General features: G+C 43.4%; 1 protein-coding gene across 12 annotated transcripts in view; it reads left to right on the forward strand.

Annotated features, from left to right (window-relative positions):
• ep400 (E1A binding protein p400) overlaps window positions 1–22,674 on the forward strand; it is a 141,041-nt gene that overhangs the window by 105,203 nt on the left and 13,164 nt on the right. For 7 of the 12 annotated variants that reach the window (XM_078227158.1, XM_078227162.1, XM_078227161.1 and 4 more), the window contains 15 exons: window positions 303–437; window positions 2,416–2,460; window positions 2,548–2,701; window positions 4,189–4,433; window positions 6,503–6,676; window positions 10,552–10,599; window positions 10,697–10,833; window positions 11,677–11,733; window positions 13,207–13,285; window positions 14,608–14,787; window positions 15,895–15,943; window positions 16,037–16,146; window positions 18,125–18,335; window positions 20,437–20,585; window positions 21,923–22,033. In XM_078227158.1, coding sequence (XP_078083284.1) covers window positions 303–437; window positions 2,416–2,460; window positions 2,548–2,701; window positions 4,189–4,433; window positions 6,503–6,676; window positions 10,552–10,599; window positions 10,697–10,833; window positions 11,677–11,733; window positions 13,207–13,285; window positions 14,608–14,787; window positions 15,895–15,943; window positions 16,037–16,146; window positions 18,125–18,335; window positions 20,437–20,585; window positions 21,923–22,033 — 1,884 coding nt within the window. The remainder of the gene's footprint in view (window positions 1–302; window positions 438–2,415; window positions 2,461–2,547; window positions 2,702–4,188; window positions 4,434–6,502; window positions 6,677–10,551; window positions 10,600–10,696; window positions 10,834–11,676; window positions 11,734–13,206; window positions 13,286–14,607; window positions 14,788–15,894; window positions 15,944–16,036; window positions 16,147–18,124; window positions 18,336–20,436; window positions 20,586–21,922; window positions 22,034–22,674) is intronic. The other 5 variants (XM_078227159.1, XM_078227163.1, XM_078227160.1 and 2 more) reach the window with 3 other exon arrangements.

Below are 22,674 nucleotides of genomic sequence, written 5' to 3' on the forward strand. Positions count from 1 at the left end.
TGACATTCTGGAATTTAAAGCTGTGACCTCTGATTCTGGAAATTAGAGCTGTGACCTCTGATTGCTAAACCAGCGCATGGACAATCAGCTGTACTTATCTGGAGTTGTCATGATGGGTTTAATTTGCATTATTAGTACAGCGGATGTCGTTGAACTAAAGCTCTGAGCAATGGATGTGCCAAGTCAGATAAAAAGTATCCGAAATAAAAGTTGTTTGGAGTTTTTTTCCCCCAAACGTACAAGAACTGCATTCTCATGCTGGAGCAGGCAACCTTCATTCTTGTCATTTCTGGCTGTGTCAGGATCGTGTAAAAGCGGCCAAGCGAGTGTGGGAGTTTGGACAGTTACACTCTCTGAAGGAAGAAAAGAAGAGGCAACTAGAGGATGAGGAAAATGACGTGTTGTTCACCTACAGTCGGGAGGATGCTTACAATAAGGTACCCATTGGTCCTGATGTTACAACTAAACTCTCCATATAAACAATACAAACAGAAAATGCTTGAAATACTCGGGAGGTGCCGAGAAAAACAGAATTAATATTTTGGGTCAATTACCTTTGATCAGAGCTGTAGAAAGGTGATAATGTAACAGGTGAGAAGCTGTTGAAAGTGGGGAGGGGGGCAGGGAGAACAAAAGGGAAGGTCCCTGATAGGGTGGAGGACAGAAGAGATTAAACATCAGGTTTCATAGTACAAGAGTCAAAGGCAATGGCATTGGGTATGATAAAGAAACAAAAGCCATGTCCAGATGAGGAGAGAATCGACATGGAACAGCTGTCTGGATGGAATAAGAAGGGATGATTTTTAAAAAAACTAAACAAGACTGAGCCAACAACAGAACAAGAATAGTTTGAAATTACTGAACTCAATGTTGAGTCCAGAAGGCTGTAGAGTGCTAAGTTGAAAGATGTGATGCTGTTCCTCAGGCCTGCATTGAGCTTCATTGGAATGCAGTAGCAGGCTGACAGCAAAGAGGTCAAAGTAGGAGCCAGGTGGAGAATTAAAATGACCAGCGATAGGAAACTCGGGGTTGTGCTTGTGGACTGAATGGAGGTGTTTCACAAAGCGATCACTTGTCTGCGCTGATGAGCGGTGAATACACTATAGTAAATTGAAAGAGGCACAAGAAAATTGCTGTTTCACTTGGAAGGGTTGTTTGCGGCATTGGATGGTGAGAAGGAAGGAGATAAAAGGGTAGGTGTTGCGTCCCCTGCACTTACACAGAAAGGTGCTGCAGCAAAGGGGAAGGGGTGACTGATGAGTGAACCGGGGTGTCATGGAGGGAATAGTCCCTTTGGAATGCTGAAGGGGAGGGCAGGGGGAAGGTGGCACAAATGGCAGAGTATGCTCCGTTGAATATGGAGGCTGGTGGGTTAAAAGGTGAGGACCAGGGGACCCAGAGCGAAGGGATGGGGTGAGAGTAGAAGTGAATGAAATAAATTGGACGCTTTGGAGTGTCTTATCAGCCATGCTGGGTGTGAAATCCTTGGTTGATGAACAGGAAAGACATAACTGAAGGGCTAGCATGGAAGTTTGTGTTGTCTGAACATGCGACAGAGCCAGAAAAACTGGGAGAACAGAATAGAGTCCTTACGGAAGCAGGGTGTAAGGAAATGTAGTCAGGGTAGTTGTGGTGAGTTGGTGAAGCTTACAAGGCTTGGTGGGATGTGGATCTCAGCACTTGGCTGAAGGCTGGGTCATTCTGTTTTATTCTTGCAATGTTTGAGAGAGAGATGCTGGCATCAGTAAAACCCCTCCATTTCAAACTATAGAATTGGTTTCTTAACTGTCTTAAAATGGAACAGAGTTTTCCTCTTAACATCTGATAGGAAGTCCCTTAATCACTGTTAGTACCCGCTAAGAGCATTGGCACAGAGTCTGTGCCAAAACCCCCAGTGGAGCTGGAACCCTCAACCTTTGACAGAGTGGTAGACTTGGCAAAGCTGAGAACCAGTCCATGTGTCTGCCTATCGATTGATTAAGAAATAGTGTTCAACACAAAAGTGATTGTCACTGGGAGAGACCAGGGGGATCATAAATATATGTTAGCAAGTAATAAATCTAATGGGGAATTCAGGAAAAACTTCTTTACCCAGTGAGTAACAAGAATGCAGGACACACTACCACAAAGGAGTAGTTGAGACAAACCAATGCATTTAAGGTGAAGCTAGATAAACACTTGAGGGAGAAAGGAAATGCTGTTAGGGTTACATACTAGAGTGGGAGGAGGCTCGTGTGAACAGAATCACCAGCATGAATCAGTTGGGCTGAATGGCCTGCTCCTGTGCTGTAAATTCCACGTGTTACGAAGACATAAAAAGAAAATCTGATGAAGAAACGCAATCATGAAATGGTTTGTGCTGTTTTCTTTGCGAGGGAATTTCAGTTGTCTTTTTGCTTTTGTTTTTTTGCAAAGGAATATGTGAAAGAAGGTCAGGATGGCCACACTGAAATAATGCCTGTGAGTTTCCATACACTTCTTTAAAGGATTTCAACTCTTTGTACAATTAAAGGGTGAGTCGGTAACACTAATTTCTAACTGTGGCAGATTTGGACTCCTCCAACACCGCCCCAAGATGACAACGACATCTACATGGATCCTGTAATGTGCCTGATGTATGATACTACTCCTATTCAGGAATCTAAACTACCCCCGGTGTATGTCCGCAAAGAACACAAGAGACTAAAGATGGATCCATCAGGTAAGAAAAGGTTCTTAAATATGGAGGTATGTGGAGCCATGTTTTACTTGGTAACATCTCATTTATTTAAATGCTGCTCAATAAAGGATCTGCAATTAACTTCCGAGAACATTGGAACATGGATCTTAGAAGCAATGTTGGGCCATTCAGCACTGCTCTTGTTATTCATGGCTGATCGGATTGTGATCTTAACTCCAGTTCCCTGTCTGTGCACCCACTCACCCCCTACATAACTCTTGACTTCGTTGTCTCTGGAAAATCTATCTAACCCAGCCCTCTCTGCCTCCTGGCAAATAGAATTCCATAGACTTTACAACCCTCTGAGAGAAAATACTTCTCATCTCCATTTTAAAGGGGAGACTTCTTATTCTTGAATTGTTTCCCCGAGTTCTAGTCTTCTCCATAGGAGAAATATCCACCCAGAAACCAAGCTGTCAAGAGCCCTCAGGGTGTTATAAATTTTAATAAGATCACTTCTCGTTCTTCTACGTTTCAATAAGTATAGGCCCAACCTTTTTTTGTAAGATAAGCCCCTCATCCCAGGAATGAGTCGAGTGAGCCTTCCCTGAACTGCTTCTGTTGTATCCTTTTTCAAATAAGGGGACCAAAACTATACACAGTACCCCAGATGTGGGCCAGAATTTTCCGGCCATTCACACCCTGCCACCACTGCAAGCAAGGAAGGAGAACTTGGCACTCAGCCAAATCTCCGTTCGTTGCAAGGGGACCGGCGAATCCCGCTGGCATGAACGGCCGGAAAATTCTGGCCATGGTCTCACCAAGGCCCTGTGCAACTATTCCATTCCTCTTGCAATAGAAGCCACAATTCCATTTCTGTGAATTATAAATGGAGTAAATAGACATCGTGTACAACTAAATTAGAGTAGCGTGGGTGAGTGTTAGTAATAGTCATGGCACTTTAACATTTTTCGTAAAACTTTAAGCAGTTTTAAACCCACTTTAAGCTACTGAGTAAAACTTGATGTGTATTTTCGAAAGGGTAGAGTAAAATTGGGAAGTACAGGAACTGAAACGTCGCTGCAACCTGTCCAACCAGTTTCAGAAACGAGCACCCCTCGATGAGCAGTCCTGATGAGACTGATGAAGATCAGTAATTTCAGAACTTGTCAGCCTTTAGTCCCAATAGTTTTCCTAGTACTTTTTCTCCATTGATAGTGATCATTTTAAGTTGCTCTGTCCCTTTTGCCTCTTGATTTTCTCCTATTCTTGTGATGCTTTCTGTAATCTTCATCGTCTGTGAAGATAAGATGTTTGTTCAAAGTCTCTGCCATTTCCTTGTTTCCCATTATTGATTCCCCGGTCTCGCCTCTAAGGGGGCCAATGCTTTAGCTACTCTCCTACGTACTTGCAGGAGCCTTCACTGTCTGTTTTTATCTAGTTGGTGGTAAATTATATTAGAAGCACTCATCTGGCATTGCTTTTTTGCATGCGTGGGAAGTGAGACCACTTGACCTTTGTTGTTGCAGCTGCTGGAAAGAAGTTTAAGAAAGCTCGGCACGGTGAGCCAGTCACCCCACCGCGGTCGCTGTTCGACAGGTCAACGCCATGCATGCTCAAGATGCGCCGTGAGGCTAAAGATCAGAAAAAGAATATGTTCATAAAGCAGCAGACTTCATTCGCTAAACCGCTGCCCACGCTAAGCAAACCACCTGTGGATAGTGGGACAGATAGCCCTGAGTGGCTGATCAGTGAAGACTGGGCTTTGTTGCAGGTAGCTCTACACTCCCAGTTCATCAACGTTCGCTGCAACATCTGGGCGGGGGGGGTCAGAAAACTCATTTGATGGGTAGGCAGAGGAAGGATGGAGCCCTGAGTAATTGACAGATGGGTTCGGGGCTGCTCTCACGGGAGGGTCAGGGGCTGAAAGCAAATTACTGTGGATGCTGGAATCTGAAACCAAAAGAGAAAATGCTGGAAAATCTCAGCAAGGTCTGGCAGCATCTGTAAGGAGAGAAAAGAGCTGACGTTTCGAGTCCAGATGACCCTCTGTCAAAGCTAAAAGGCATAGAAAGTGGGAGATATTTATACTGCAGGGGGAGGGAATGAAAGATGAGTCAGAGCCACAGAAACAAGGGGAAAGGACTACTAATGGCAACCCATAGAGAGAATAGAAGGTGTGAATGGCCGAACGGCAGAGAAGCTGAAATCAGAGGGTAAGCTATGGCAGATGAAGAAGTGGGGGGGGGGGGGGGGGAAGGGGGTAGAAGGGTGGGAGAGAGGTAAAATAGAGAAAAGGGAGGAAAGGGAAGCAAAGGGGCCACTGGCATGGGAGGCTTGGAGACTAATGTTATGGGGTTAGGGGTGGGTGTTTAGCCATTTATGCAAGTAAAAAATCCCAACCTAAATTAAATCATTATCTCTGGCCGCCGGTATTAACACAGGAGAAATTTATTTCTCTATTCTTCCCAGTGTTTCCATATCAAAAAAAGCCTGTGTTGTTCCTGGGCAGGTTTGCGGCATAATTGGTGAGCTATTTCTAAGTCAGCACACAAGGTTAGTTGCCAAAATAATGTGCAGACTACAAGAATATTATAACCGGAAGGAGATTAGATGGTATGTGAACTTATCCTTTCACCTCTAATACTTGATTTAATTTTAGCTTCAGTTAATGGGAGAAGCACATGATTATAAAGCTGTAAGATTTTAGGTTGCTGCAGTAAAGAGACAGTAAATATGATGGGCAGAATGGCCTCTTTGATGTAAAGTTTCATGGATCTGTGGAACGTAAATAGTCATTAGGATCCGCAGAATGAAACTTTTAACTTAATACACCATTGGGAGAACTTTGCATGTCAGGCTCTGATGCCGGGTTTGTGATACATTGTGGAGACCCAGTAATAATCACTGATGTGGAAGTGATTGATGCTGAGTCTATTTACCTTGTGAATTCAATTGCAGCGCTAAGGAATTTCATTATCAAACGAAAGGCATTGGGTGCCATGGATACTGCGTTTCATTGTAATGCATAGAACTTGATTAAGATCCCTGGGGTTGAATTTCCACGCAGCATTCTATGCACAGTCCACTGTAATTGGTGGTGGACCTGTAGAAATGATGCACATGGCATTTCCGCCCACCTTCTGATGAATTTATGATCAATTCTGGTACCATGACTTCAGTAGGATGTCACGGCTAAGAGAGGGTGTAGGTGAGATTTACCAGAAGCGGGGTATAGGGATGAAGGAAATCATCTAAATGATGAGACAGGAGGTGCTGGAATTGCTGTCCCTCAAAAGAAAAGGTTATGGGGAGATTTCATAGAGTTCAAAATCATGAAGGGTTTTAATAAGAGTGCGTAGGCGAAAGTGTTTCCACTGGCAGTGGGATCGGTAATCGTAATGAAGAGTCGGGGAGAAGGGAGGCAGAGATGAAAATATTCTATGTATCCAGTTATGATCTGGAATGGTTGAAGCAGGTAAAATAGCAACTTTCAATAAGAACTGGATAAATAATTTAAAGGGGAGAAAGTTGCAGGGCTATGGGAAAAGAACAGGGGAGTTCTAATAATTGTATAGCTCTTCAAATAGCCTCCTTCACTGCTGGATGATTCTATAATCAGGAAAACCCTCTGCAGAAATTCAGTCACATATCTTTAAAGGAGTGAAAGCAGTAACTGCAGGGTCCCCGGGTATCTCAAACACATTGTAATTTCTGTTAGCACAGAGCTTAATGTGCTGAAGGTTTGCATCTTGAATGTCTCAACAAACGTGTTAATGATTCCATGGCTTTCTTTCTAATGGAGTAGTTTTAATCGCCATGTTTATTATTTGTTGCCGATAGGCTGTAAAACAGTTGCTGGAATTGCCTTTAAACCTGGCCATCATCTCCCCGGCGCACACACCAAACTGGGACCTTGTCAGCGATGTGGTTAACTCCTGCAGCCGCATTTACCGATCACCCAAGCAGTGTCGCAACAGATACGAAAATGTGATAATACCAAGGGAAGAAGGAAAGGTAAAAGGCATTTATTTAACTGTTAGACCTTCGATAACAATGCAGTTACACATTTGGATGTTTTATTATTCAGGATGAGCTGAAAGTCATTATATTGTGTTCCCCTATTCGTTCAGATATAGTTTTTTGAAGCCTAGCGTACATAGATTTATTTACAGGGCAAATTTAAATACAGTTTTTGACATACTGGGGTCATTAGAACATGAAATTCTTCACCCCAAGACACCATTGAAACAAAGACTACAACAATATTTAAAAAGAAATGGGAAAAACATTGCATCATATCTGGCAATTGGCTTTCACACCACACAAGTGCCAGACAATGACCATCTCCAACTAGAGAGGATCTAATCTTCACCCTTTGACACTCATTGGCATTACCATCGCTGAATTCCCCACTCTCAACTTCCTGGATGTTACCATTGACCAGAAACTGAACTGGACGAGCCATATAAATATTGTGGCTACAAGAGTAGGTCAGAGAGGCTGGGAATCCTGCAGTGAGTAAATCAACTACTGACTCTCATAATCCTGTCCACCATCTACAAGGCACGAGTCAGAAATCTGATGGAATACTCTCCACTTGCCTGGATGGGTGTAGCTCCAGCAACACACAAGAAGCTACCTGCTTGATTGGCATCCCTTCCACAAACATTCAGGGCCTGATTTTACCATCGCACTGTGCCTGTTTTCGGGCGCGAAAACTTGGTAAAGTCGGGGCATGAGGCGAGTAGTGCGATCCGCACCCGCCTCTGCGCCGGTTTCTCTTTTACCAAGGCCCAAAAATGGCCACGATCGAGACCGCAACTGAAACAGGCGCAACGGCCATTTAAATGCCCAACTTTACCGGCACTTCCCACTTTACCACCACGTTCGCCCATCCAGAATTGGCGCGAAACAGACATGCTCCACAAAAGTCCGATTCGGGTGCTCCAGTTAGTGAGGAGGTAGGTGCTAGCGTCCGATGGCTCTCTGCTTGAAATCGGTGGGGGTGGAGGTGGTGTGGGGAAGCGGGGTCTGCTACCACTCTGCCTGAGATCAGTGGAGGGGGGAGGGGGGGGTCTGCTGTCACTCTGCTTGAGATCGGTGAGGGGGGGAGGGGTCCGCGATTGGTCTGGGTGGCTCGGGGGGGGCTGGGGGGGGGGATAAGAGGGTCGGTACTGTTGGGGGGGTGGGGCAATGTCTGTGGGGCCAGGGGGAGGCATTATCTGGCCTGGGAGCGATGTGGCAGGGGAGCCGCATTCTATCATTTCTTTTTCTTGCGCATGTGCAGTTGGAGGCGTCGATCGGAGCTGCAGGATTTTGTGTGAGTTAAGCCCCGCCCGCAGACTTCTGCAGCGCGATTCGGAATCGCTGATATTTTTTCAGGCAGAGTGCGTATGGGGGCGCCTGAGAACGGGTCTAAAAGTCGGATCTGAAACACTCCCAGTTTCAAGTCCGCCCAGCACTTAGAATCAAAATGTGTAAAATAGGGCCCTCAGTTTCTCCATCACTGATACACAGATGCAGCAATGTGTACCATCTATAAGATGCATTGCAGCAACACACCAAGACTTCTTAAGCAGTAACTTCCAAACCCATGATCACTAGCATCTAGGAAGACAAGGGCAGCAGACATGTGGAACACCACCACCTGCAGGTTTGCCTCCAAGTCCCTCACTATCCTGATTTGGAAGTATCTCACCATTATTTCGCTGTTGCTGGTTCAAAATCTTGGAACTCCAACCCTAACAGCACTCTGGGTTGCGCATACACCTCAGGGACTGTAGCGATTCTAGAAGGCAGCTCACCGCCACCTCCTCGAGGGCAATTCGAAATGGGCAATAAGTTCTGGCCTAACCAGTGATGCCCATGTTCCATGAATAAATTTAAGAAGATTTGCATACTGAAGGTGCACCCTTTGTTTCCATCTGCACACAAAGAAGTTTCCTTGGAAAAGGAATCATGTTTCACTTGGCGGTGGAGGCTAATCAGATGCTAGCTGCCCAGTTAAAGCTCAGTGAAAAGCCTTAGTGATCCAAAGCACCACAGAAGTGCAGCAATGCTTCATTGTACATAACAGCAAGGTATCTAGAAGGTTTCTGCAATTTCTGCCCTATTCATGGGTGGCACAGTGGTTAGCACTGCTGTCTCAGCTGCAGGGATCCGGGTTCGATTCCCGGCTTGGGTCACTGTCTGTGTGGAGTTTGTACATTCTCCCCGTGTCTGCGTGGCTTTCCTCCGGGTGCTCCGGTTTCCTCCCACAGTCAAAAGATGTGCGGGGTCAGGTGGATTGGCCAAGCTAAATTGCCTCTTAGTGTCTTGGGATGCATAGGTTAGAGGGATTAGCAAGGTAAATATGTGAGATTACTTGGATAGGACCTTGATGGGATTGTTGTCGGTGCAGACTCGATGGACCGAATGGCCGCCTCCTGCACTGTAGGGATTCTATGATTCCTCTTCGTGGTAGAACCTTTAGCCGTGCAGCACTGGTCCAAACATGATGTACCCTGACTCAAAGCAAGGGCTGAATTGCAGTGCATGTGTCGTCGTTCGATTTGTGCAGCTGCTGTAGACCAGCAAACAGCATTGATTCCGAGCTACCTACTGCATTCAGTAGGAACAGCAGGAGAACCACAGTGCACTGACAGAGAGAGAAGGGGAGCCCAGAAAACTATTGTGATTAGTGTAGGCGTTCCAAGCGTTGAAAAGCAGTAATAAACAAAATCTGGACTCAACAAAACTGCACGTAACATTGAGCAGAAGAGTGAAATACTGCATAGAATGCATGGACAAGTGTGGAGGAAATACCCACAGTTATACATTACTGAGATCTGAAACGGAAATGTAGCAATTCTAATTAATGCTGACCCTCCAAGTTAGCAATGGCAGTAAATATTGTATAAAGTTGTGGGTGCAGATATTGGTTAAAACCACAGCAGAAAGATGACCTTTAAAAGCTGAATTCGCAACAGATGAAGAACTTTAGTAAGTGATTTTTGAATCTTTAGCTACGCAAACTCACTCCTCAAATTCTAAAACAGCACTTTTGTTTGCAAGGAACTTATAAATTATATAACGATGCAAATAGACTTTTTTTGAATATAATAACCTCACTAATAGTAGTGTAGCATGGTGACAATGCATCACTTCTCATATGCAGTATGGGGGTACAGGACACCACTAAGGGTTCCCCTCCTGCAGGTACCATGCCCTAAATGGGCATTGGTGACCATGAACTTCCATTGGATCAGTCTATGATTATGCTTGGTACAGTACTGCAGTGGTTTGCCATTGCCTTCTGCAGTATGGCTGGCCAGGAAACCTCTCCCGCTCTTGTGCCTGTCATCAGGCATGCTGGAAAGATTTACAGGCTGACAATCAACCTGTTTGGCCACATTATGAATGCACATTCAGTGGTAATCATGCCATGAATCCCCACCACTAAGGCTAGAGAACGTTAAAGAGAAAATAGGAAGATGATCCACCTGACAATCGCTTTGTGTTTTAAAAACCTGAAACTTGCAGGGGAGAGGAATATTGCACGTGTTGAGGAGTTCAGAAATCCTGAGAGACAATAAACTAGAATTGTGAGACTTTGTAAATTGGTCTTGATGTCAAGATGCAGAGAAAGAGTTTGTTAGCCTGTACACATGGACCTTGGATTGAACAACAGACCTTTAAGTCCCTATGTCCTAATTCTCCACCAGCAGAGGAGTTTGATTTGCTCTTTACCTTGCTCCGAAAGTAACACCAGTTTCGGACAGGATTTTGATAGGGTGTGAACATGTATTTTCCTGCTTTTTGCTTCATTACTTTGTAAAGTTGTGTATTCACTCTGTGAGTTTTTGACTTTGACTAGAAAGACTGTTGACTCTGTTCTCATTCGTTTGCAGTTGATATATGATGCTAATCCAAAGAAAAAAACAAAAAGCATTTATAAGGTAAGTTCATCCTTTTGTAATTCATTGCTCAATAATGTTATTTTAAATATATGCATTTTAACAAACCATAAATTGGTGTTTTGTTTTTTATTTAAAGAACAAGAACAGCCGCCCACTGCGAACCAGCCAAATCTATGCACAAGATGAGAGTGTTATGCATACTCAGCTCTTCACAAGCCACTTTGAGCTTGTGAAGCTTATAGCTGGCAAAAGAAGCCTGCCAATCAAACCTATGTAAGTGGTACCGTGTATTAGGAATTGCTGGACGAAATGTTCCTGCAAGTTCGCCTTTGAAAATCCTGGTAGTTGCATGACACAATAATGGATTAATGACTGCAGTTATTCTCGATCAGTTAGTCTACAACAGACATGGTAGTGGTGGAGAGCTTTGGAAATCATCAGTCCAAGCTCACTTCATGTCTCAGATTATCCACATACTATATATATTTTTTATTCATTCGTGGGACATGGGCGTCGCTGGCTGGCCAGCATTTATTACCCATCCCTAGTTGCCCTTGAGAAGGTGGTGGTGAGCTGCCTTCTTAAATCACTGCATTCCACGTGCTGTGGGTGACCCACAATGCCGTTAGGGAGGGAATTCCAGGATTTTGACCCAGCGACTTCAAAGGAACGGCGATATATCTAAGATAGATTTCTCCCAGAAAAGTTACATCAGCCCTGTATCTGATTAAATCAATACTAACTGCAATGGCAAGTCATTCAGCATCCAAAAAACACCATTGGTATTTTGGGTCCTTTTGGCTCAACTTCCCAGTAACAAATTTAGTTTCACGTCTATGTTCGTGCCTGTTCTAGCCATTATTGTTGTAGTTCAAATGTTCTCTGAAGTACACAGACTTTAATTATTGACCTTGACTTGGTTGCCACTGAGTCAGATACGCGCTCGCACTTTTCCGACAAAATTGTTACCTCGGATTTTAACGTGAGAACCATAACACAAGTGAATGTAGTACACAGGTTATTGTACGAACTTTGACAACTGAAATTTCTGTGCTCCTGAGTTGTGTTTGCTCTTTGCAACCTCTGGAATTTCTAATGATTTGCTTTGTTTTCCAGGCTGGGAATGAATCCCTTTCAGAAAAACCCAAAGCACGCGTCCGTCTTAGCAGAGAGGTCAGAAAACTCTCATCAGCTTTTGCTGTTCTCACTTTTTTTTTTGTTTTCTATATAATTGGGTGATACCAAGCAGACTGGGTTCCTTTTCTCTTAAATGCAGAGGCAGGTTGGTGATCTAAAGTTAAAGTTAAAGGTTAAAGTTTATTTATTAGGCGCAAGTAAGGCTTACATCAACACTGCAACGAAGTTACTGTGAAATTCCCCTCGTCGCCACTGTCCGGTGCCTGTTCAGGTCAATGCACACCTAACCAGTATGTCTTTCAGAATGTGGGAGGAAACCGGAGCACCCAGGGGAAACCAACGCAGACACAGGGAGAATGTGCAAACTCCACACAGACGGTGACCCAAGCTGGGAATCGAACCCAGGCCCCTGGTGCTGTGAAGCAGCAGTGCTAACCACTGCCACCGTGCCGCCCATAACACAAATCAGAGACCTTAAAGTTATGATCCATTTTGATAGAGCAGGGGGATTTTTCCAAGGCTGTTGGAGGGCTGTGGGAAAGGGGAGGCTGGAGGAGGGTAGGCTTGGGAAAATGGGGAGGAAAAGACATTGGATCCACCACCTGCCTCCAGGTTTCACAGGGGCGCGTTGCCATTGAGGTCAGCAGTCCCCATGGGTGAAATGTGCAGTCAATTAGGACAATTAAGTCAAAAGGTGACACTTTTCGTACGTTGTGGCTCTTTTTCAACGGCGCACTGGTTGCACACACAGCCTGAAATATGGCTAAGGAAGGAAGATGAGCGCACATTGGGCAGTCTGCCGTCAGTGAGAGCTCGAGACAATGTCATTGCAATATAAAGGGAGAAAGCAGCATTCAGTATATTGTGTACGGTTAACAGTGATGGGAATAACGCCTTAAAGTGAGTACTTTGTACTTCGGATAGTTTGCAGAAAGAAGAGCTTGATGTCATTCCACTGAGGCCAATTGAAGAGAGAAATGGATGTAGTGACCTTTAAGGCTGTGTCCTTGCATGCTGTTATAGGTTCCACATGTGGCTTCCTACCAACATCAGGAACAAACAATTGTCCCTGTGCCCTGACAGCTTCCACCGTGATCTCAAGTGACATGCCCATGAATCCATTAATATAAAACAGTCAGCAAGAAACAAAATAGGGAATCAAAAGAAAGTCCTTTACCCAAAGATTGGAAAGAATGTGGAACTTGCTACCACAGAATAGTTGAGGAAAGTAGCATAGTTGTACTTGAGGGAAAATTAATAATTCCCTCATCCCTCAGATGCTTGAGAGTTATGCTGATGAGTGAGCCTGGGTACAATGCTCTTTTGGAGAGTTGGTGCTGACTTGATGGGCCGAATGGCCTCTTTCTGCACTACAATTGGAACATGAATGTCAGCATGGATTGGTTGGGGTGAATGGCCTTTCTCTGATCTGTGCATTCTGCTTTTCTATACAATGTTGCTAAGCTGAATACTGAAGGGTGCATGTAACATTTCTATATATTGCTTCAGTGGAATCAACTATGACAAGCCTCTGCCACCGATCCAGGTCGCCACGCTTCGAGCTGAACGTATATCAAAAGAGAAGAAGGTTAGTAGTTGTATAAACATATATAAATATTATGGCACATTGTGTTGCAATGAAAAGTAAATGATTGGTGTAAACATTATCCAGCCCTCGGCATCAATTTACTCGAGACTTGAGAGATAATAATGTGGATTGCTTGTTCTCTGCAGTTCATCGGATGTTAAAAGTTATCAGTATGCAGATTATAAGTGAAACTGCATATCCTGCAACAATTTCTTCAGTCGATTTTTACTGTGTACTTGAGTCGACATCCTATTAAGTGTTGTCATGTATTTTTAAGTCCAAATGTAAAGTTGATAATTAAAAATAGGTATTGCTTTCGTAAATGGCCAGTAATTTTTCTTTTGAGCAAATATATTCGAGAATGTGTGATCAGCGTTAAGTTCTGCATTTGTACAATTTGTCTCAAGTTTCGTTGCTTCAAGATGCATACTGGATGTATGTGGTACGGATAATGCATTGCCATTTTTGTACTAGAAGAAAGATTGAATTGTACAGTTATAGGAATTAAGCTACAAATATCACAACAATGTGGAAACTGAGTTTTAAAATTTAGAATTATATTTAAATGAAACGGGGGAATTGATGGCGTAGTGGTATTATAACTGGACTAATAATCCAGAGACCCAGAATAATGCTCTGGGGACCCGGGTTCAAATCCCACCACAGCAGATGGTGAAATTTGAATTCAATAAAAACCTGGAATTAAAATTCTAATGCTGACCATGAAACCATTGCCGATTGGCAATCTGGCTCACTAATGTCCACTAATAGGGCAGGAAGTCAGCCATCCTCACCTGGTCTGGCCTACATGTGATTCCAAATGTCCTCCGATATGGCCTAGCAAACCACTCAGTTCAGGGGCAATTAGCGATGAACAATAAATGCTGGCTCACACATCCCCTGAACAAAATTTTAAAAAACCAACTTTGCATCAAGTGCAGCCTATGCTTATGGTGTCAGGTTAACAAACAAAGTAATAATATCTAGAAATATAAATGCTACAAATACACAGTGGGTCAGTCTTTATTTGTATAGCGAATAGACCAGGCAGGTTGTTTTGAATATAAAACTTTCATTTGATCAATGATCGAACTCTGAAATGTCATGACATGTCTTTCCTCTTTACAGATGTTGATTGACTTGCTGCATATTTTCTTTTTTTATTTCAAATCTCCATTATTTGCAGATTTTTTAAATTTCATTTACAATACTTTGTATGTTTGCTAAAAACCACTTGGAAATTAGGACGAATTAGAATGAAACTTGCTTTAAAATTTTTGCATGTATTAATTATGTGCATGTCCTTTTATTAAACATAAAAGGCTTTAGCAGAACAGCAGAGAGCCCAGCAGCTCGCACAGCAGCAACAGCAAGCTCAGCAAAGTACACAGCCAGCTGTGCAACAACAACAACAGGGCTCACAGGCTCAGGCTCCAGTGGTTCAACAGTCTCAAGCTGTTGTACAGACTGCTGCATCCACCGTTGGCAACACTACAGTGCTGGTAAGAGAGATTGTTTTCATTTACTCTTCCTTCAATGGGAATGTGCATGGTGGCACTGATAAAAGCATTGTTCAGCTCAGAAGGAAGTCATTTGGCTTTTCAAAAGAGCCACCTACTTTGCTGGCCCCTTCACTATTGCCCTGGAAGTGTGTACTCCTTTTCAATTGTTTATCTAATTCCTTTTAGAAAGTTGCTAATTAATCTACTTCCACTTTGCTCTCAGGCAATGCATTCCAGATACAACAACTTGCTGCGCTCAATTAAGAAGAATTATTAAACGACAAACCAGAAAATAAGAAATAGGGCAAATAGAATTGAGTTGCTAGAGCTCAAAGGTGAGGTATGGCTTTCTAGCTAGAGTCCTCCATTTTAAAGCATTCGTGAAATGCTTAATTATAATTGTTCCATTCACACAAGACCCAGACATATATGTTTTTAAAAAGCACCTTTGCCAGTTTTTAATTTCCTGTGCCTATGGGAGATGGTGGACTTCAATTAGATTTGGGCACTAATTTTATTTCTTAGAACTTTCTGCTTGGAAAATTAGCATTTTGATAGATTTGAGCATTCATTTTGTCTCTAGAAACTTCTGATTTCAAAGAAAGCACATTGAAAAATTTTAGATTGGACAGGCATCAGGAATGGGGTGGGAAATGAACGATGCTTCAAGTTTCATTTTGGATTTGGCCCCGTTGTCCACACACACTTATTTTCCATGACAAACGTCTCTTGAAGTTTTCAGATCATAGTTACTTTAAAAACAACTTGTACTTAGGCAGCATCTTAAATGGAGGACAATTTCCCCAGGGCACTCTATATGGGAGCTAGACACTGAGCCACGTAAGGAGATATTATAAACAGGTGATTAATAGCTTGGTCAAAGAGTTAGGTTTTAAGGAGCATCTGAAAGGAGGAGGGAGGGTTAGAGAGATGGTGCGGTTTAGGGGGAGAATTCCAGAGCTTGGGGCCCAGGCAACTCGAGGATGCCTGTCAGTGGTTTAACTCAATTCGTCTTTTTTTGTATTTGGGTGTAATGATAAAGTAGAGATCTTTGCGAGATTTACCTTGTACCAAGCAAACTGTTGTTTTCTCTTCTGTTTTTTGCAGCAGGCTGGAACTATTAAAACAGCAGCTGGTACAACAGGCATTCAGACTGGTATGTAATTGCTTCATGAAGAATGTATTGTGATATTCCCAGCACCGTTCTCATTTCTGCTTGTATTCATATTGATTTTTTGTCCTCTTTTAGCCACTGTTGGAGGCAATGTCATTGTGAACACGGCAGCAGGAGTACAGCAGAGTACATTTCAGCCTATTAACAAACGCCTCACTGCACAAGTTATCCCTGGAACTCTTACAGTAAGCGCTTCAATATGTTTAACTGATCTAGTGCTATAAAGTGCAAAAAATTATTTGTATATGTAAAAACAAACCGTAGGTATAGCAGCACTTCCTGTTACCTCCACGCTTACTTCCTATAATATTTGCCCCAGCATGTTTTGTTGGCAACACTAAATGGGAAAATGCTTAGGAAATCAGAAACACAAAGGGACTTGGGAGTCATTGTTCAAGACTTGCTTAAGGTTAATGTGCAGGTTCAGTCGGCAGTTGGGAAGGCAAATGCAATGTTAGCATTCATGTCGAGAGGGCTAGAATACAAGAGCAGGGATGTACTTCTGAGGCTGTATAAGGCTCTGGTCAGACCTCATTTGGAGTATTGTGAGCAGCTTTGGGCTCCATATCTAAGGAAGGATGTGCTGGCCTTGGAAAGGGTCCAGAGGAGGTTCACAAGAATGATCCCTGGAATGAAGAGCTTGTTGTATGAGGAACGGTTGAGGACTCAGACGGTACTCGTTAGAGTTTAGAAGGATGAGGGGGGATCTTATTGAAACTTACAGGATACTGCGAGGCCTGGATAGAGTGGAAGTGGAGAGGATGTTTCTACTAGTCAGAAAAACTAGAACCAGAGGGCACAACCTCAGGCTAAAGGGATGGTCCTTCAAAACAGAGATGAGGAGGAATTTCTTCAGCCAGAGAGTGGTGAATGTGTGGAACTTTTTGCCGCAGAAGGCTGTGGAGGCCAGGTCATTGAGTGTCTTTAAGACAGAGATAGATAGGTTCTTGATTAATAAGGGGATCAGGGGTTATGGGGAAAAGGCAGGAGAATGGGGATGAGGAAAAAAAAAATCAGCCATGATCGAATGGCGGAGCAGACTCGATGGGCCGAGTGGCCTAATTCTGCTCCTATGTCTTATGGTCTAACACGGAGTGGTGCATGCTCCAGCTCAGGATGAGCGAGTCCTTGTGAGACAGTCCTAGTTTACAGAGTTCTTTTGTATAGTGTTGCGTTTCCTGTCACACCCAAGACATCCTAGTTTAGCCTCACCACTGATTCCCCATCAGCAAAGAGGAGCTGAAAGTTTATGGAGAAATGTGAGAATCTCAGTGAAATAAGAAAGAACAGACATGTAAGAGAGAAGGATACAGTAGGGAAAAAGTAGGAAGAATACAAAGAGGTGAGCGTACCACAGTGTGTCTGAGGGACCAAAGGGAAGTGGCACATAGATAGGAATTTAGATGAAAAGTGACCATTGAGTTCACACTCTTCCCATCCTGATATTTACGTGATTCGATGAAAATTGAGTTGTTGACTAATCTGAATGATCAGTCTATCAATGAGTCTGCAACGGACCCAAACATGAGGTGAGGAAAACCCCTTTTAACTGCTGACTAAAATAGTGTATTTGATTTGAAGTATGGTTCAGCCATTAACTTATCTAGAGGCAGGATTACCTCAGCATTTTAGTTCAGATTGACATTTTAATACATCATTTAGTGAGCTTTACTCATCATATCATGCTTTGTTGCAAAGTTTCAATTGATGATCAGTCAGGACTCCGAGAGCACATTATTCTCGGTCTGTTCCTGGATTGTTTTCTTTCTGTCCCATGTGAAGCACTTTGCATTCTCTCCAGCTGTCAGTCTGCTCAATCCCCGCGTATACGCGGACCCTCCTGTGGCTTACCCCGTTCAAGTATGGAAGTTACTGCATTTATTGGCTTGGTATCTCCCACATTGCAGAACAGTGTCATAGAAATATGACCTGGACGGAGAATGTGGTTGAGGGCTACACGGAATGGTGATGATGTGACCTGTTACCACACTTCCACTCCACCTGACCCTGAAGCAGCTGGTATTGGATCAGCTACCCATTACATACCAGTCCTCCATTTCCTTTCCTTTCAAACCAATCCAAATGAAAGTCAGGAAAGGTGTTTAACCCAATGTGATCAGTCAAGGAAACAGTATTTTGTTTTAACTTCAAATCTGTCTTCAGTCTGCAGGGGGTACAACAGCCCAGGTCGTACATGCTCAGCAGCGAACAGTCGCAACATCAGCTGCAACCACAGAGGTCGTAGCCATAGCAACCAACCAGGGTGTCCGAGCTGCAATGGCCCCAGTGACGGCCACAGCGGCAGCAGTGGTGTCTACCAACCTGACCCCCGTGCAGTCCCAGACTAGGTCACTGGTCACACAAGTCACGCCAGGTAAGACAACAACTGCTCTTTGTCATGTTAGGAATTGACAGTTGCACCATTTAATCTTTTAATGGCCCACTTATTTATACAAGTGTAAAATAAACCCTGACCTGTCACTGTCTGCTGATTCTTTCAGTGCTGTTCTCAGCAATACCTTGTGTTACCCTATGTGCCTATTAAAGATATATTACCCTAAACTTGAATAGTCATTTACCCTTGAGGATTCCCTCCGTGGAGCCCTCCACCTCTCTTTCCTCCCTTATGTCACATCTTGAAACCTACTTATTTGATCAGCTTTTAGTCATCTGCCCCTATATTTTCTAATGTATGTGGCTCAGTGCTGAATTTGATGGTTTAATGTATTTAAAGGCATCATATATACATTACCATATAATGGCATTATTACTGCACGAGCATTATCACCGCACGAGCATTATTACTGTACAATGGCATTATTATCGTACGACGGCATTATTGACATGTTGAAGTTGTAGCATTGTAGAAGTTGTTCTGAAAAATTGTGTCCTTGCTGGTTCGAGGCAATAGGCACGGAGTTGTTTATGATTCAAAGAAGCATTTTTTGCCTCTTGAACAAACTCCAAAATGTGCTGACTGTAGAATGGAACAGTACAATTCTTAAATCTAATTAGTTCCTGAGATATTTCCAGTTACGAAGGCATGTATGAGAGAGACTGGTTGAGATTTGATTAATCTTGGAGGAAGCTGCAGTCTCTTGCTGGATTATTTTAGGGAAGAATTTTCTGTCATTTCTCTCAATTAACTGAAGATGTCTTTTTTTTTGTGTGTACCTCCTGGGATGGGTGAACATTTTGGGTCTGATGGAATTGCATTGACAACGCCTCTCCCAATCCTGCAACTTCCCCGGCCTGGAAGGACGAGGGAAGTGGGCTGATGGGAACAAATCCAGGTTCCCCTCCATATCACACACCATTCTCGCTTGGAAATAAATCACCCTTCCTTTTATCACCACTGGGTCAAAATCCTGGAACCAGCTCCCTAAAAACGCTGTGGTGCACTTCCCATAAACTTCAGCAGTTCAAGGTGGTAGCTCACCACCACCACCGTCCCAAATTGGTGATGGACAACAAATCCTGGCCATGCCAGCAATGCTCATTTCTCATAATGAACAAAACAATGTGCCGTGTACAACACAGAAATCAGCCGTTTGGCCGAAAAGGTCTGTGCCAGTGCTTGTGCTTTACGTTGTACACCCTCTTCATCCCACTCTACCATCATAAGCTAGCTTTTCTTGGTCGTCTTATCGTAAAGGTATTGAGAATATTGGAAGCTTCTTCCTATAACACGTGATCAATGACGCTGTATGGTTGGCTACAGATACAAGCTCACAACACTAGTGCTAATGGATTTCCTTTAGTGAAAGGCAAGTAGATTATTGCACAGTGGTTAGCACTGCTGCCTCACAGCGCCAGGGACCTAGGTTCAATTCCGGCCTTGGGTGACTGTATGTCTGTGTGGAGCCTGCACGTTCTTCCCATGTCCATGTGCTCTGGTTTTCCCCCCCATACTCCAAAGATGTGTGGGTTAGGTTGATAGGCCATACTAAATTGCCCCTTAATGTCAGGGGGACTAGCAAGGTAAATACTTGGGGTTACGGGGATAGAAGCTGGATTGGATTGTTGTTGATGTAGGCTCAATGGGTCGAATGAGCTCTTTCTGCACTGTAGGGATTCTATGAATATCTAATCACTGAAAATATTATGGAGGTCATAAATGTGTGCCTGCGTAAGGTAACAGCACAGCATTATTGGAGGGGTCTGTATTAATAATTGCCGTGCTTACATTGGCTTCTGTTAAATTCTTGAAGGTGTGAATTGAATCTTTTCAGTTAATAAGAAACATCAAATATTAGAAATTATTCTACTTTCCTATGAGAACAAGAAATATGATCTAGGATGTTTACAATGATGATTAAAGCTCAATTTAGTGTAGGAACTGAAAAATCGCGAGGCTTCACACATTTCCTCTCCTTTTACCTTTGTGCTAATGATGATAAGTAATCCTCTGGCTGCCAGAGTAGTCATTGCCAGCCTGCCTTGGCTTGCATTTATTTATAGATTTATTTCTTCAGCGACAGGTATTCAGCTGAACACCGGGAAACCCATCTCCCAGGCACAAATTCAACTCTTCAGGCAGCCGCAGACAGCTCCAGTACAGGTCCAACAAATCCAGCCCCAGTCTCAAAGCTCAGCACAACTGAAAACAGTCCAGAAATTACCGGTAAGTCTTTTTATATCTATTTCTATTATAAAAGTTTATTTATTAGTTACAAGTAGGCTAACATTAACACTGCAATGAGGTTACTGTGAAAATCCCCTAGTTGCCATACTCTGGCACTTAGATCATAGAATCCTACAGTGCAACAGGAGGCCATTTGACCCATCGAGTCTGCACCGATCACAATCCCACCCAGGCCCTATTCCCATAACCCCATGTATTTACCCTAGCTAGTCCCCCTGACACTAAGGGGCAATTTAGCATGGCCAATCCACCTAACCAGCATGTCTTTTGGACTGTGGGAGGGAGGAAACTGGAGCACCCGGAGGAAGCCCACGGAGAGCGTGCAGATTCCGCACAGACAGTGACCTGAGCCGGAAAGCGAACCCTGGTGCTGTGAGGCAGCAGTGCTAACCACTATGTCACCCCAACAATATGCTGTTGCTATGGAATCCTGCAGTACAAATACTCAGCACTCACTAAAATATCCTGTCCCCTTGGACACTCTAAGCTATGCATTTTAAGCGAGTCCATGACTGTGCTAAAATTGTAGCGGGTGGAATTGCCAATTGACACATTGAGCATTTATGCTTTAGTATGCAGCCATAGCTCACAGCGTTGCGTCAGGCGGCTGTGAGCTCTTGAGCACAAAATCCAGGCTGACATTCCCAATGCAAATACTGAGGAACTGCTGCACCTTCGGAGGTGCCATCTCTCAGATGGGGCACCAAATCGTCTACTCTCTCTCTCAAAGTGGAGGGAAGAGATCCTATGGTACTATTCCAAAGAAAAGTGGAGTTCTCCCTAGTGTCCTGGTTAGTATTTATCCCTCAACCTAAAGCAGAAGATCTGGACTTTATCACACTGCAGCTTGTGGGAGTTTACTGTATATCAAATTGATGCCTACATTTCCTACATTGCAGCAGTGACTATACGTCGCAAAGTAATTCATTGGCTGTAAACTGCTTTGGAATGCCGTGAAGTCTTGGAAGCTCTCTCTTCCCCTCTTCTTTCTCTGTCCCTCTCTCTCTATCATTTCAAGACTTAGGGATAATCTTTAGTTTTTGTTTGCAACGCATGACAAATTTTGCTTGCATCTTAAGTTCCAGATACTTACGGCATCCAGAAATGCCTCCAATACCGACCCATTTAAGTTGGAAACTTCTAAGTGTATTGTGTTTTCTGTGTCCCTGTACTTGCATGCCAGGAATTTGAATTCCTCATTGTTCAGTAGAATGCAATTATAGTAGAGTAATAAAAATTGCTGATTTATGTTGTGCGAGTGGGTAGAATTTATTGAAAGTATTTTTTCTCTCCTCCCCACCCCCCCACCTCCCAAGGAACAGTTATTAAAATTGAAACAGAAACAGCAGCAACAACAGCTGGCGCAGGTGACACAAAGGAATACTGTCCTGGCTGGTACGGTGACCAACCTCCCAGTCGCCCGCATTGTAAGTTGTGCCCAAATTTGGCAAGCCCTATATGGTTATAAGACCTGTGGTTTATTGTTCATGCAAGCCATTGTGTATCTCAAGGCAACTTTATACCATCTCCCTGATCAGTCTGTTTTCATCAGTGTTAATTGAAGTTAAAGACAATTATTTTGTATGTTTGTGTGTCAGTATGCATTTAAAGAGAAGTACATCTAGCATGCATCACATTTTAAGTGTCACATGTGTAAAATAGCACCCTAAGTCAACATTCGGGTTGGGAATTCAGCCGATGTGTGAGCAGCAGAAGGGATGAAAATATTAATCAGATAGGAAGTCAGCAAACACCCAGCATCTTACTTCATCCTTTTGGAGGGCTTAGCCCTGGAAATAAAGGCCATGATACTCCCAGTGTGAGGTACTGTGATGCTCCCAATCCCTCTGGTTATAATGAAAGCTCCTGTTGCTTTCATTTCTGTTGGACTTTAACCTGGTGTTGTTAAACTTCTTACTGTGTTTACCCCAGTCCAACGCCGGCATCTCCACATCATGGCTTTCATTTATAGCAGAATGGAGCCAAATTTTGCCAATTTGCTGCTTTAACCTCCAACTTTCTCCTGTTCATTGTATGAGGGTTTCTGACATAAATGTTGGAAATTTCA

Source organism: Mustelus asterias, chromosome 13, assembly GCF_964213995.1.
Source record: "Mustelus asterias chromosome 13, sMusAst1.hap1.1, whole genome shotgun sequence".
In the NCBI taxonomy this organism is placed as follows: domain Eukaryota; kingdom Metazoa; phylum Chordata; class Chondrichthyes; order Carcharhiniformes; family Triakidae; genus Mustelus; species Mustelus asterias.